We start from the raw sequence: 15,935 nt of genomic DNA on the forward strand, positions 1-15,935 counted from the left end.
CTTTTGTTGCACAACCCGCCATGACGTTCCTTGTATGTGAAAACATACTTGTCAATAAGGGATTCAGATCCTTCTCTTAATATTTAGAATGAAAGCATCTGTTGGTATGATTCGGATTAGGGAGCCAAAGGGAGTTGATTGCTTCATCTTAAGTTAATTCGCCCATGCTGCAGTGTTCAAAATCAGAACTATAAAAAGATGCATAATGAATTGAGGTGTTTTTTTCATTCCAAGCAGCGCACAACCAAAAATGTATAAACATTTAATTTGTGTATAATTTCCCCTCTTGGAATTGGAGGACATCGATTTGTCTATTATATATATATATATGTGCAAGTTCAATCAGACGGTTAAAACCTCTTATTAGCTTAATATACTTTTTTGAATACATGTTTGCACAAACAAAGAATGTCCCTCGCTTCAGGGTCTTTTGGCAGCCAGTCTGCAGGAGGACATTTACAGCAAGCTAAACCAGTTGCTCATAGATGCAACTTACTATTGTTTCAGATTTTAAAAAATAGTTTTTGGTATTGTTACATACTGCAATGTATAATTTTGAATACTTTCATCCTCCACTTAATACACATAACACTCTACTACTGGTACATTGTTTTGCTGACAATAAAAACAAAGCAATAACAATAATACAAAACTTCGACTGATATTTAAATATTTTTTTTGTGCTATTCACCTTTTAGTTAAATAACATAATCGTCTCCTCTGCTGAATACCTCACCACCACTCGTTCCTCTAACAACAGTGGAAAGGCAGCGGCTCCCGCAGAGAGCCTGTTCGTGTTTATGCTGATGTAAACTAGGTCATGGTGGAAGAAGGAAGCTCCGCCGCGTGTTAACGATCACAGAATCAGCGGCTTCGAGGAGCGCCGTCTCCGGGGTGTTTGACGGGGGTTCCCGTGGACGCGGGTCGGTCACAAGGCAGGTAACGTTCACGGGTTTCCCTCGCGCGCATAGCAGCGCGCAGCTTAACCAAAGCTAACTAGCTGGTTTAAGCTAGGTGTGAATCTGAATCACCAGCCGAGTTATTACGCCCTTCTTGTAATACGTGGCTAATGCACCGCGTAGTAACCCGACATCAACTCGTGTACTAAGCTCCCTCTCTATATATATTTATATATATATATATATATATATATATATATATATAGCCAGCTGTCTTGAGTTGTGACGTCTCTGACCTTGTTACATCCCGATAATATGTTAACGCATTGGCGGTTCAAGGGGATGTCTGTGTAACTGCCGTTAGCTGCTACCGTTAGCCGGAGTAGATGGTCAACTAGAGTTAGTGAGAAAAACAACGTCAAAACTCGTTTAGCTGATAATGACAATACTTTGTGGTCAAGCCACAAGACTAGCAGCTGCCCACTAGTTGGCGTTACATCAAGCAGTTGTTAACCTGCCGCACTCACTAACTACATTAAACTAACTTTAGTTAGGTTAGTTACCTTAACGCTCACTGGGCTTCATTTGATACCATATTATAAACTGATACGGTTTGTACAGTAACGTTAGCTCGTGTTAGTGTTGAGACCTCAGGACATCGACGAAGAACTAAATGATATCAAACAGTGTAACATTAAACAACTATGAGTACACATGCAATGTTAAAGCTACAAGCATCAATTAATAAAGGTACCCAAGTGAATTAATATCAGGACTTCTGTGTATGATTATCATATGTTGTCCAATTTAATTTTCAGCATCTGGACTGAACCCTCTTCTCCTGCTGAGACACGGTGGCTGCCATGTCCAGGAGCAGCGGGAACAGTTGTGCATGGAGATATGTTTGGGGGGGATAAGAAGGGACGCCGATGCCCGGGCACTTGAAGAATGGAGCCATGACCGCCGAGAGGTAAGCATACGAGGGCTGCTGTCCCCCCAACCCACCCCCTCCCCGTGGGCCCCAACGCTCTGAACAGACAGTGTCACTGGAATGGGGAGTTTTTGTTTGTGTCCCATGATGACGACTTGTTTCCGCCCAGGCAGGAGAGAGGATGTGTCGCCACCATGAGAGGACGAGCCAAATGCACGTCAGCTGTCAGACTTAAAGACTCACGTTTGGCCATTGAAAACAGTGTTTGCTTGTTAGAGATGAGGTTTCAGTTATGCAATTCCCTATTACAATCTTAGAGATGGAGATAAAAGGTACTTTTTCCGATACCTGATGTTTACTTTGTAGCAAGCCAACAAAACCCACCAAAAATAACTAGGTTGTTACAAAAGCAATGTTGCATTTTAATTGTCTCTCTCTCTCTTTCTTTCTTTCTATCTCCCTTCCTCCCTTGTTGCTCCCAAGTACAGAGATTCAGACTCTGAGGCAGACTCCCCCGCAGTGATGGTCCCCCCGGTCCCCAGTGCCGTGCCTGTCACTGGAGAATCCTTCTGTGGCTGCGACTCCCAGGCTGAGACCAACTATAACCCTCGCCTGCGAGCTTTTCACCAAGTTAAAGACTGCCACTGTGGCGAGGATGACCAAGGTACAAGACAGCTCCTGCATATCAATGGCCCAATTTATAATTTAAAGGTTCCTAAGGTGATGTCACGTGTGTTACACCATTTAAGCCAATTGGGTTATTTGTTTTTATAGAGCTCGGAGATCTGCTCACACATGTTTTTCTACATATAACATGTGACGTGTATTAATTGACACTGGGTAAAAAGCCAGTTTCAGTCAAATATCTTGTCTCTTCGGCCATGAATGACTGACTGAGTTCTGACGTTTCAGAGTTTGACTGGGTTTGGGATGGCAACAGCCGATCGACAACAACGTTACTGAGCTGCGACAATCGAAAAGTGAACTTCCACTCTGAATACAGCTGTGGCACAGCAGCAATCCGTGGCTCCAAAGAGCTGGACGAAGGGCAGCACTTCTGGGAGATCAAGATGACGTCTCCAGTGTATGGATCAGACATGGTAAACCTCTACGCCTCATCGCATAACTCTGACCTGCTGGTCCTATGTCACGGCTCCGCAAGAGATCCCAGCGTTGAACACATATTTGTCTCTGAATTGTTCTTCACATCTGTGCAGATGGTCGGCATCGGTACTTTTGATGTCAATCTAGACAAATACAGACACTCGTTCTGCAGCCTGTTGGGAAAAGATTCAGACAGCTGGGGTCTTTCTTACACGGGTGAGATTCACATGCTATGATGTCCCAGTAACTTCTCACAATGGGAAGTGTGTAGGTTTAACCTCTGGTGGTCTTCCTCTTGTCAGGCTTGTTGCATCATAAAGGAGACAAGATTAACTTCTCCTCCCGGTTTGGCCAGGGATCCATCATCGGGATCCATCTGGACACGTGGCACGGCACACTCACTTTCTTCAAGAATCGCAAGTGTATAGGTTAGTATCAACACGAGTACATGCCATAACGATCTTAATCTAGATCCCGTCAACTTATTAACAATATTTTTCTTATTTTAATGTGATGAATACTTGTCACTGCTCTCTTGTGGCCAAACGTCACTTCTCAAGTGAGCTCAAACCTAGTTTAGCATTTCTGGACAGTTCATGCCTGCCGATATATTGATCTTGCTCTGTTTTGTAGCTCATCATCAGCATTACAGAATACTTTGTCACTGAACCTGCTTCAAAGCAGAAACACTACAATTAATGACATTGAAAATACAATGTATTTGTGGCAGCTGTCTCCAATTTGGCCTCGGCTGCTGACAGATTGGCAAACAGTCAGCAGCCGATGCTGCTCATAAAAAAGGGCAGCAGAGCTGGAGTTTAAGGGAGAGGAGTGAGCAGAGGCGCAATCTTGCAGTCTGCTCTGTTTTGTGTGGAACACAACAAAGTATGCTGTCCAACGGAACCTTGTTGTTGTCGGCTGATCCTTGGAGCTTTTGGGGGAAACCCACGGGTAACGGCCCGAGAGTTGTTACAGTATTTAATGTAAATTTGTCACATTAGCTGATACCGATTTTGGAGTATTAGATCATCAGTATCATTTGTGGTAATTCACAAACCTCAACACCTGCATCTTAAAATACTATATCAATTTAATACTATTGCCTACAAATGACCTTCATAAGTAAACATGAGCATCAAAAACCTTTTTATCGGTGACACCGGGTCCAATTCCAGTGGAATCTGACAAAATCCTGCAGGTTCACCAGAAACTTCTTCAGAACAGTCTCCAGCCAGACCACTATGGACCGCCCTAGATCTGGCTTCGCTGCAACCTTCGGCCTACAGGATTCAGGCGTAAGGTGAAGAGCCCTTTCGTCCAGGGGCGGAGCTTCGCCTCGCTGCTCCTCGCTGCTCCTCCATCCCAAAACCAACACGGTGCTGCTGAGAGCCCAGGCCGTATTGTTTGACCCAGTAGACTGACGGGAAGCAAAGGAAAAGACTCTGCTGCATGAAAATAAGATGTTTTCTAAAGGGACTCTGGTTCTCTGAAACCTCTGCTTTTGTCCAAGAGACGCACCTGTGTACACATCTGTTTAGTGGGTATTCTCAGCTAACAGTAATACACGTGGCCCAAGGTGTGGTATAGTAACAAGATATTACACGTTTTTGTCACCATTCTCGATGTAGGTGTTGCCGCCACAGAGCTCCAGCATAAGAAGTTTTATCCGATGGCGTGCTCCACAGCAGCGAAAAGCAGCATGAAGGTGATCCGGTCCTGCTCGGCGCCCACCTCCCTGCTGTACCTTTGCTGTGCCCGCCTTCGCCAGCTGCTGCCGGACTGCATGGACACCCTGGACGTGCTGCCGCTGCCGCCAGGCCTTCGCCAGCTGCTCCACAACAAACTGGGCTGGGTGCTCAGTCTCAACAGTGGCACCACAGAGGAAAGCCCAGACGGGCCTGAGCGCCCCTCCTGCTTGCCCGCCCCCCCTCTGGCTGCACCGTCCTCCTCTGAGAGCGACTCAGAGGGTTGCACTTCTGACCCCGAAGCCTGTCGGAGGAAGAGATGCCGCTGGACGTGACTGCCCAGCTCAAACACGGGCCGACTGTCACATCAATATTATCCAGTGGCGAAGAAGATGACCCGGATCGGAATGGTACGTAGGGAGGAACTGGACAGTGTAACACTGAAGTCACGAATGGCCAAACTCTGATGGTCCCCATGGTACATTTGCAAAAAGGGGGTTTAAAACATGAGCCCGTATATTTTAGAGATGCACTGATGCTGACATTGGACCGATGTTGACTCAAATAGGGACAAAGGGGACAATCTATTCAATTATATTCTATGTTTATAGACTTTATATACAGGAATCTGAATTCCTGTTCGAGTTTTGGCCAAGTTGGTGCATTTAAAACAAGTTTTACTCATGAATTGTAATTCCTGAAGTCATTTAAATGATGTACACCAATTCAGTAAATGTATGTCTGTGTATTTATTTGTTACTTTTGTTTTACAGAGTTAGTAAAGCAATTTTTCCTTGCACATAAAATAAAGATATCAGTCACTTCCACACTGAGGCAAACAGGTTATTAATTTATTAAAAACAGATGTCTGTATCGACTGTTACCCAAAGCACAGGTGTCAGTGTCTGTATTGGGACTGAAACATTGGTGCATCCCTTTTATATGCTTTGTGTTTTCAACCTATATGCAAATAATGTATATTGTGCATTATCAAAGTAATATGTTACTGGCATCTGCAATTTTCTGTTGGGTTGCCAAAGGGAGACACTAAGTCTCGTGAGTGTTACAGACAGGAAGTGACACCCCAGAGGTCTTAGAGTATTCTGTATTTCTTACCTTCGAAGTTACAGCTTGTAGGCAAAAATGTTTTTGGCACGTTTCAACAGATCAAAAACTTTTCCCAAGAAGTTAAAATGAATGAATGTATTTTTGCATCTTTTAGTGCTCAGAAAAAAAGGAATATATTCCAGCCATCATCGCCAAACAACTAAATGTATCTATGGTTCTGGTTTCTAGAGAAACATGAGAGGGGAAAAAATGTGAGATCTTCATTGTACACTTCTGGCAACATCCATCCGTCACCAGCTTTTCAAAGTCTCCCGTTGGAATGGTTTGCCTCGTGTTTGTAGAAACGAAAAGGTTTCCTCTTTTCTAAAAGACGTGAGCAGCAAATCCTTGTTGTTCAGTGTCGCTCTTTGAAATCAGATCATGAATAGAAGAGACTGCTGCACATGTAGAGTAACATTTCATCGCTATTATACCTTTATTGTTTCTTTGACAAAATGTGAGATGATGAGCAGTTTTAGTGTTTATCGTTATTATTTTTTTCTGATCTGTTTCTGCAAGTGTGTTTCGGTTTTCCCAATGCCTTCTCCCACCACTTCCTCTACCGACTCCCCTTGACAAATTAATCAAACTCCATTCTAAATCCTTTTAGTATCAAACACTTTCGTTGTTGGTCTGAAAGCTGGCTCTAAAAAGTTCCTTGTTTTATACGAATTAGCTTCCAAACAGCAGAAAATTAGTTTCAATACAACCTCTCAGACTGCGCCTGGAGATAATAACGAATCATTTGTATTAATAATAAACATTTGTAAATACAGGACTGTCTCAGAAAATTAGAATATTGTGATAAAGTTCTTTATTTTCTGTAATGCAATTAAAAAAACAAAAATGTCATGCATTCTGGATTCATTACAAATCAACTGAAATATTGCAAGCCTTTTATTCTGATTTATTGCTGATTATGGCTTACAGCTTAAGAAAACTCAAATATCCTATCTCTAAATATTAGAATATCATGAAAAAGTATACTAGTAGGGTATTAAACAAATCACTTGAATTGTCTAATTAACTCGAAACACCTGCAAGGGTTTCCTGAGCCTTGACAAACACTCAGCTGTTATAAATCTTTTTTTTACTTGGTCTGAGGAAATATTAAAATTTTATGAGATAGGATTTTAGAGTTTTCTTAAGCTGTAAACCATAATCAGCAATATTAAAAGAATAAAAGGCTTGCAATATTTCAGTTGATTTGTAATGAATCCAGAATGCATGACATTTTTGTTTTTTTAATTGCATTACAGAAAATAAAGAACTTTATCACAATATTCTAATTTTCTGAGACAGTCCTGTATAGTATACATGTTGAGCACATGAGAGGACAGCAGTGAGGTGGTTTTCACCTCTCAGACCTTCGGGGCTGAGTGGTGTTAAGATCAATTCAAGTATTACTTAATCATAAATGACAGAGGAGGGAAACATTTGGGTCGGGTACGTAAATAACTCTTATTTTTGTTCCCTTTGGAGTTCCAAAATATACCAATAGAAGTATAAAGAAATAGTATAAAGATATTTGGCTTTGGAATTGAAGCTATTCTGTCTGCCAACTGCTGCCTCAGTCACCATTCTTCGGTCATGTCCGCTCCTCGAGGGTTCTGGTTCGCGTAGACGTGCACACAGATTTGTCCTCCTTTGCAATACAAGCGTCTTATGCGATAATGGTGTTCAGAAGGAAAGTGTGTTTTAAGCTGTTAGGATGGAGGCACTGACCCAACAACAGTGGTGAAGGCAGCAGAGGACCATGATCGTTAGTCACGAGTCATATGACATGACGCACTTAATCCTGTACAGCTGTGCAACGAGTGATCAGAATATTCCCTGTAGATCTGGGAATGTAAGAGATTAGTTGTAGTCCATCAGACGTATTTGTGTCTTATTTCACAGCATTTGTCTTCACGTTGATGTAAACAAGCACTTTTTCTTACAGTTGTACTGTAAATAAAACAATGATAAGTGTTTCTTCTATACCGTGTCATATTAATAATACTGTACGTGAAGGCCTTTACTCGCCTTTTTCTGTATAATTTATCGGCATGCTTTTCAGCTGAAAATAAATGAATGCACAAATGACTGGATGTGTTCATTAAGTAGCAGTAACACTGGCCATGGGGACATTTCAAGATGTCTAATAATGTTTTATCATCAAAAAATGGCAACTACATTTAAAATTCTTTTTAAAAATCTTTTCATTTGATAAGTAACACTTGCCTGATATCATTGGTGTGGGGCCGATACACAGATTTGAACTGGGGAAAAAGTAACACTTGTCCAATTTCACCATTTTGCTTTATGAATCAGAGAATTTCACATAACTTCTATTGTGGTCAAAATAAAAGAAAACGAGGAAACAGTAAAGTGTCAGATTGACATGGACATGAAGCCCATGTCAGAAAGTTCCTTACATATTTTGAAAACACCTTGCACAATACACAAAAATGGGAAACAAATGATTATCCAAATCTGTAAAAAGTCCAAGAGCACCATTCCTTCTTAAAGTAAACACACGTTTTTTGAGATTGTCAAATAAGTGTTGAGATAGAACCCACTTCATACAATGAGTATTTAGAAGTTGTGTAGAAAATCTTCATTAATATCCATTCTTATATTATAAATGTGCACTTGTTATCATTCCATTAATCCATAATTAATAAATGATTAATGTGCTAACTGATAGGTGTTCTGCTTATTTTTACGAATGCGGAACAAAAATGAGCAGAGACAGTTTTCAGGGAACTTTTCACCGTCGGGCCAAGAAACCGGAAGTTGTGTGTCTCGCTATCGGAGGTCAAGTCAAGCTGGTCCTCCACATTCAGGTACTTCTAATTTCTGATATCTGAGTTTAATCCGTATCGATAGTTCTGAAATCGGTCAGTAACAACTCTCAGTCGCTGTGAGTAGAGCAGAGTGTGTTTTATTTGACCATCTCTTCGCCTGGGAAACGTCATATCAGGGCTGTAATGTGTCAAATGCTTCACATGAACGTGTTAGTTGAAACCAAAGGGCTGCTACTTAAGTTAAATAACGTATCTTAACTTTATATCTCGCAGGATAAACGTTGGCCGGTGCTTCTCCGTGAGCACTGCTGCACGTCAGACTCCCGCCATGGTGAAAAAAAGGCCCCTTCGTCTCATCGCAGACATGGCTCGGAAGGTCCGGGCGTACCGGGAGCTGAAGTCCCGGCCGCGGGACTCTCAGAAGTACGCCCTGGACTACGAGACGATGAAGCGGCCTCTCACGGGGAAGATGCTGCCTGTGCTGGCCTGGCCGGACGTCCGCAAGGAGAGCCGCCTCTTCGCCCTGCTGGCAGGCATGAGGATGTTCGGCATGGGCCGCCTCTTCACCCGCAAGTCCTGGCTGGAGGACCACCCAGAGCCCAGCTACTGGCGGATCACCAAGGTCAAGGTGGACTACACTGCTGAGGTGAGAGCGGCTCGCATCTACGCACGGCCACGAGTGTAGAATTAAGGGAAAATGCAGTTGTGTTTGTCGCGAGGTCTGTTTGGATGCACATGTCACCAGATGACACCTAAATCCTGTGTTTTCTAGAATATGGATCACGGCAAAGTATGGGGCATCCTCACCCTCAAGGGTAAGATTGTACCACATATATTTTATTTGAATCGAACCATAACTAGCATTGAGGACATGAATGTGTTGTCATCAAAGGGTTCAGCGGTCTTGTGGGGGTTTGCACTCTAACAAACGGCACGCATTACTTTTCTTGCATTTTGTGCTTGTCAGGAAAATCTGAGGGCGAGGTCAAGGAGCTGGACAAGGTAATGTACCACGACTGGCGCCTGGTCCCCAAACACATGGAGCAGCAGATGAAGGACTTTGAGCCGCTCCCCGAGCCGCCGGTGCGCTACGTGCTCTACCCTCCCCTGGTCCGCGCCATGCTGCTGGCCCAGCACAAGAAGGTCTTCGGCAGCCCGGTGGCCGAGGAGCCGGTCTTGCCTTTAAAGAGGGATGTCCTGCTCAACAAAGACTATTTCCGCAAGAGGGAGCAAGAGAATGAGAGCACGGAGGGGACACCGGTGTGATACTTGTGGTTCTGAAGATGACAATCTTGGATGTTTTGAACCAAATCAGTGTTGATGGAAGTTGGATTTCTTCTGTCCAAGCACACTGGAATCCGTCACCTCCAGATCCCGATAAATCCTGGACTCGAATGATTTCTCTGCTATTTTTATCTGACACTGGCCTCTCGGAGTGTGATGTGTATCTGTGCAATGTGGTAAATATTAAATGTAAGATAAAATACTGCGGCTATCTATTTTTTTATTATTATCAGAGTATTTCACTAAGGAGGTTACAGCTGAGAATGCACATTAAACATGATGACTGGGGTTCTGATAATTTGAGATCTTAAAATCAGTTTTTTGTGTGCTATCGGAGGAAAAAGAGTAGCATAAGACTCAACCATTTGACCACGCAGGCAAACGTTTAATATTATGTTATTTTGGCTGATTAAACCGTCTAGTACAGCTCTAATGTTATTTTGGTCTTATCACATGTTTCTGATTGAATAGTTTTGACTTCACTCGAGAGCACTGATGCATCAGACTTGGCCCTCAATATGGAAGTGTCTGGAAAAAATAACATATGGAGGCTTCATATCAGCCAAATACTCTCAATGCTTTAGAAGCTACATTTAAGGGATGTGGTAAATGTACAGCACTCTCCTCATACCACCCTCTTAATGACATCTTCACTCACATTTGTTGGACATATTTTGGCAGGGAAAATGACAAAGTTAAAGGATTTATTATGGTTGTCACATAACTCCCATTATAGCTCCGCCCACATCCAACCTGAATAACTGGATACGCTCGTGTGATTAGGCATGGCTTTTTAATCGGATAAGACTTGGTTGTACATGTCTCAGGATTGTGCCATGAATGAACACATGAATACAGTGTGGACCGATAAGCCCAGAGAAACTGAATTTCACTTAAATGTATAAACTCCAGTGTTATCTGATTTATAATAAGTCTATTTGTTTATTTAAATTACACTAACATTTAAAATAGTGCAGAGTAGTGTCATTGATTTTCTTCCACAAAGTGCAAAACAAATCAGATAATTACATAAAAACATTTCAACTTGTCGCTCTTTACAGTGAGAAAGTAAACCATTTGCCATTACTTAATTCACTTCATCATTTCTAACTTTGATCAACCGGCGGAAATGGACTTCCACAGATTTCCCTTCGTAAATTTTGGGGCACCGCGTGCCCGCGCTTCAGGAAACATTCCGAAACGTGCGCGCGCGCGTCCGTCTTCATCCCTCTCTCCAGAGCGACGTTCCTCCGCCAACGGGCCAGTACGATGATCTGCCTGATTTTGTCCCTGTTTTCGTACTTTTTTCAGTCAGGTTGGTGCTGAATCTCCGTTTATTCTCCGCGTTTCATTCCTTATTGCCGAGTTTGACCTTCACACCGGACGACAAATGCTCACTGTTTCCCCTCCGGATCGGTTCAACAGCCAGAAGGAGCCGTTCACCGGGGAAACCGGAAATGGTGTCGTTAAACAGACGCAGTGTGACGTGAGAGTCGCTCGGCTTTGAAGTGTGATTACTAACCGAGTGGCTAGAACTACAGATGGCTCGTGTACTAAAGGACTCATAGCGGCGTAATCCACGTGTCCTCCTCGCTGTACAAATACGTTGATTCATCGTCCTATTAATAGCTTTCGCGTTAGTGCGCTGCTACGGGTGCCGGTGGGGTTCACGTGGAGCGCGTGAACGCTGACAGTGACAGCTCTGACTGCAATGAGGCCGAGAAAAGGTCACAGCGGGATCCACGCTGTCAAAGTTGTTGTGCCTCTGGAGTTACACAAGCGAGGAGGCCGAGGGGACTGCTAGTAAAGACCAGAAAGGGATGTTTGTGAATCTTATAATCACTCCTAAACACTAACAAATAAAATTTGTTCGTACATGCATGTATCTTTTGTTAAGTTTAGTTATGTGTGTATCCACAGGGTGCAGATTCTGTCTGCAAGCAAAATAATATTTGTATAACACATGGGATTTGAGACTAATAAACGCCCTGTGCAAAAGTAAACGCAGCTATTGTCTGAGTTGTCATCGATCATTCGGGGCCGCCCTCTCTTGAATGAACGATGCTGCTTCTCTTCAGTCTGACGCATGCAAGCTGCCCGAGGCCGTCGGCGTTCACTTTATGAAACACTTGTTGATTTGCCCTCTGTGCGATGTTATTTATGATCCCAGGCTGGACCGGTGAGAACGAGCGCACCTTTGTGGCCGTCAAACCAGATGGCGTGCAGCGGAGGCTGGTGGGAGAAATCCTGCGTCGCTTTGAGAAGAGAGGGTTCAAACTCGTGGGCCTCAAACTAGTGCAGGTATTTTGGGATTTCGGCCTTTTTAATCTTCTCTTCATCTTCATTCATGGCCCATATACATGATCATGGTTAATATGATAAATGAGTGCTTGTATTTTAAATGGATGTCTGTCTGTCTTGTGTGTCATCAGGCGTCGGAGGATCTTCTGAGGGAACACTACTGGGACCTGAGGAGTAAGCCTTTCTTCAGGGGACTGATGAGCTACATGAGCTCGGGACCAATCGTAGTGATGGTGAGATTCTCCCACGCGCCGGACACGTGTCCACACGATGCTGAAGGCTTTCACAAATTCAGAGGGCGGTTAATTTTGATAATAACTCGCAGCTGCTGTTGAACGGTCCTCTAGATGAAGAGGAAATCAAAGCCGCTCATTTCGGATGAAAAGTCTTATTTTCAATACTTATTTCATCAGCCTCCATACACGAATGTGATCAATTTGTTCCTTCTGCACGCTGTAGTCCTGTACGTTTCTGTGTTTGTTCAGGTGTGGGAGGGTTTGGACGTAGTCAAGACGGCACGTAAGATGTTGGGAGAGACCAACCCTGCTGACTCGCTGCCCGGAACCATCCGAGGGGATTTCTGCGTGGAAGTGGGCCGGTAATATCAGCTGATGGTTCAGCTCTCCTCCTCTGAGGGGGAATGTGAGGCCTTGTTTACAGGAGGCAACAGGTGTGACCAATGAAAGGTGTTGTAACGGTTCGTAGCTGGACCCAAATGCAAACACACGATTCCAGGGATCTGTAAACTTTTATTTAAAGCTCCGGAATCAGCAGGCAGAGTAACGATTAAACAGAAGGCTGGTAGGTTCCCCGGGGGTTGGGCTAGCGGGTTCAACGGGGACAGGCAGGGTCGGCGGCAGGAGATCAGTCTGTGAACAAGTACTGGAGCGTCTGGCATGAAAAAAACAAAGAGCAATTTGGCCAGGTGTGTCTGGAAGGAAGGAGCCTAATTAAGGACTTGATTAGTGATCAGAGGCAGGTGAGTGAACAGGTGACGAGGTGGGAGTGACTGAAAAATAGAGTGAGGAGGGGGTGGAGCTGAACTGTGAAAGGTGTGAGGGCTGCATTATATTTAAGTTTCCCACTGGGTCGAGAGAGTGGAGGGAAAAAGTAATATAATTATTATAATAATTAGGGCTGCAACTAACGATTATTTTGATAATCGATTAATCGGTTGATTGTTTTATCGATTAATCGGATAAAAAAACAAAAAAACTTTAATTTTCAAGCCTTTATTCAAAACAGGGTCCGTACGGTCATGGAAAACCTGGAAAAGTCATGGAATTTTTAAATGGATATTAGCAGGCCTAGAAAAGTAATTGAACAAAATTAAAGCCCAAAATATTTGGAAAAGTAATGCAAATTTGTTTTATTCAAATGTTAATTTACACGGTATATATACGGTATGCTTTGGAATTCTCATTGTTATTTTAAACACTACATCTTCTCACTTTGTCACGTATAGACAGTTTTCACAAAATGTTTAATCATGGAAATTTGGTTTAAAGTCATGGAAAGGTCCTGGAGATCCACTGGTCACCATGGTGATGAACCCTGTTCACTGGTCACCATGGTGATGAACCCTGTTCACTGGTCACCATGGTGATGAACCGTCACAAACAGACTGACAGCTTTCCTCTCCTGAGCAGTGGTCCCCATGTGGCCCCCTGAACAATATCAGAGACGCGTTCCGATTGTTTTTTTTTCTTCACCCGCTGCCGTTGAGATTGCAGTGAGACGCGGAAAAAATGTGAAGTGTTGCTCTTCACAATAAAACATCTTTGATGAGACGTGTCGCGTCTCGGCCAATCAGCGTTCAGATGTCCACAGCGTTTGGGAAGTTAGGTTAGCTTGAATGTTAGTCTGCTACATCTGCTGCTGTCACGCTGCACGGTGTATCGATACTAACAAAGTACCCGTACGTTAAAAACGATGTGATTTAGCATATTTTTAGGATCGATACTTAATTAAAAGAGCGCACGATCAGAGCGCACGCGCTGCTCCGGCTCCGTTAAATGCTGTCTGCACGCGCAGCGCTCACAGCGAGTAGCGTCGTGGCTTATCTCCGTTGCCTTTCTCCGTGGAAAAATATTTTCCGCTATCCGCCACGGAATAAATAACCACGTTGTCTACGTTATCCTCTTGTGGAAATGCCACACACGTCGTGACATGTAGCGCCCTGGTGTCTGGGTTCATAACGTCACCCGGAGGCGCACTTAGCTCCGTGAATGTCTCCGACTACGTGAATGACTTCCGCATCCAGCGCCACGTGAGCAGCAGCAGCCAATTAGATTAATCAACAGAGGAGCAGCTCAGCGCTGATTGGCTCTCACAACGCAGCGTTCCGTCTCTCCGCTGCGCTCTTGTTTCCCCTGCGCCGCTCTGGGCTCAACTCTACTTTTTCTATACTCCGTGATTTATTGAGCGCCGTAATAATCGCGCGACACAACGAATCGATAATGAAATTCGTTGCCAACTATTTTAATAATCGATTTTTATCGATTTTATCGATTCGTTGTTGCAGCCCTAATAATAATAAGGTTATTATTATTAATTATGGTTAGTATAGTGTGTTGGAAAGAATCATTAAAAAAGTAGTCATAGTATGTTATAAAATATTTGAGAAAATAGCCATGAGAAAATTCACAATAGCTTCATTAAAATATGTATGCATTGCAGCTCATAAAAGAATTATATTAATACAATTCTAAAGATAAATGGCCATATTAATAATCTGAATTTGGTCCGACTGTATCCGGATGCTCCAGACATGTGAGTGTTCTGGTTCTGTGTTGCAGGAACGTGATCCACGGCAGCGACTCCGTGGCCAGCGCCCAGAAGGAGATCTCTCTGTGGTTCGGACAGAACGAGCTTCACTGCTGGGAGGACAACAGCCGCCGCTGGATCTACGACTGACGGCACCGACCGTGTGATACCGACACTATATATCGATACAAGATGGAGCACATCATACCTAAGATGCTTTTTTCTTTGGCTTTAGTGTCTTGTAGCCACACGATAGAAGAGACCTCATTGCAATTGTATTTTTTTATCTATTTGAACTACATTACATTTCCGAGGTGAAATGTGTCTCCAAAGCAAACATGCACTAAGTGAGCAATAACTTCAACAGCGACACAGCAGTCTGCTTCTGTTACAGTTTTCCTTGTAGCTTGTGTTTACAATTTTTTAGCAATATGTTTGGAAAGTAGAGCAATAAAAGCTTGTAATTCATAATGTTCATCGAGCGATAACACATCAGGGAACGGAAACCAAATGGCTGCAGGGTCATTTCTACACAAAGCTTTATCTATAAATATTCAGGTCATGTGCTATGCAAAGTAAGTTTTAAGGTACATAAGAGCCCAATTGTTTACCACCGTTTTGCACATACATTTTCTTTGTCTTGCAATTGTTATGGTGAGAATGTCCACCAACATATACGTGTCTCCTGTACTTGTACTTCCAGTGAGACCCCAACAACATAGGAGCCATGAACAGCAATCAACTAACACCATTATTGCCTTTCTGCACACGTGTTTCAGTTCCCTGTACTTTTAAATTTAGATTCTTTAAGTGTGTAAAACGGATCACGTCACATAAGAATACTTGAATGTAGAAGTTTTAAAATGAGATGCTCAAATTTAAGAAACTGCACTGCATTAAGTTTCTAAAAAAATGCTCGTCGTCACATTTGTGCTTTTCTAAAATCCCATGATGCAGTTTGAATTGTATTGAAATCGTCAAAAACAAGAAATCTGGTGAAGAAATATTTTTTGTAATATGTTGAGTCAGTTATGTTTGTTTTGTAAAGTAAAACACAAACACATCAGCT

The 15,935-nt window shown here is 43.0% G+C and overlaps 3 protein-coding genes across 3 annotated transcripts; all 3 read left to right on the plus strand.

Moving 5' to 3' along the window:
• Positions 1-780: 780 nt before the first annotated feature.
• Positions 781-7,811, plus strand: spsb3a (splA/ryanodine receptor domain and SOCS box containing 3a). The gene is given in 8 exon segments (XM_056407823.1): positions 781-939; positions 1,718-1,805; positions 1,808-1,869; positions 2,314-2,494; positions 2,743-2,930; positions 3,048-3,150; positions 3,237-3,362; positions 4,563-7,811. Coding segments are annotated over 7 exon segments (1,095 nt in total). The 5' UTR covers positions 781-939; positions 1,718-1,762; the 3' UTR covers positions 4,955-7,811.
• A 669-nt stretch (positions 7,812-8,480) lies between these two features.
• mrps34 (mitochondrial ribosomal protein S34) lies at positions 8,481-10,001 on the plus strand. Its single transcript, XM_056407408.1, has 4 exons — positions 8,481-8,554; positions 8,789-9,161; positions 9,288-9,330; positions 9,483-10,001. Exons 2-4 carry the CDS (start codon positions 8,844-8,846, stop codon positions 9,779-9,781), a joined length of 660 nt encoding a protein of 219 aa, XP_056263383.1. The 5' UTR covers positions 8,481-8,554; positions 8,789-8,843; the 3' UTR covers positions 9,782-10,001.
• A 640-nt stretch (positions 10,002-10,641) lies between these two features.
• nme3 (NME/NM23 nucleoside diphosphate kinase 3) lies at positions 10,642-15,932 on the plus strand. The gene is made up of 5 exons (XM_056406439.1): positions 10,642-11,114; positions 11,970-12,100; positions 12,232-12,333; positions 12,586-12,698; positions 14,899-15,932. The coding sequence occupies exons 1-5, from the start codon at positions 11,069-11,071 to the stop codon at positions 15,014-15,016; spliced, it is 510 nt and encodes a 169-aa protein (XP_056262414.1). The 5' UTR covers positions 10,642-11,068; the 3' UTR covers positions 15,017-15,932.
• The last annotated feature ends 3 nt before the right edge of the window (positions 15,933-15,935 follow it).

Source organism: Pseudoliparis swirei, chromosome 23, assembly GCF_029220125.1.
Source record: "Pseudoliparis swirei isolate HS2019 ecotype Mariana Trench chromosome 23, NWPU_hadal_v1, whole genome shotgun sequence".
NCBI lineage: Eukaryota > Metazoa > Chordata > Actinopteri > Perciformes > Liparidae > Pseudoliparis > Pseudoliparis swirei.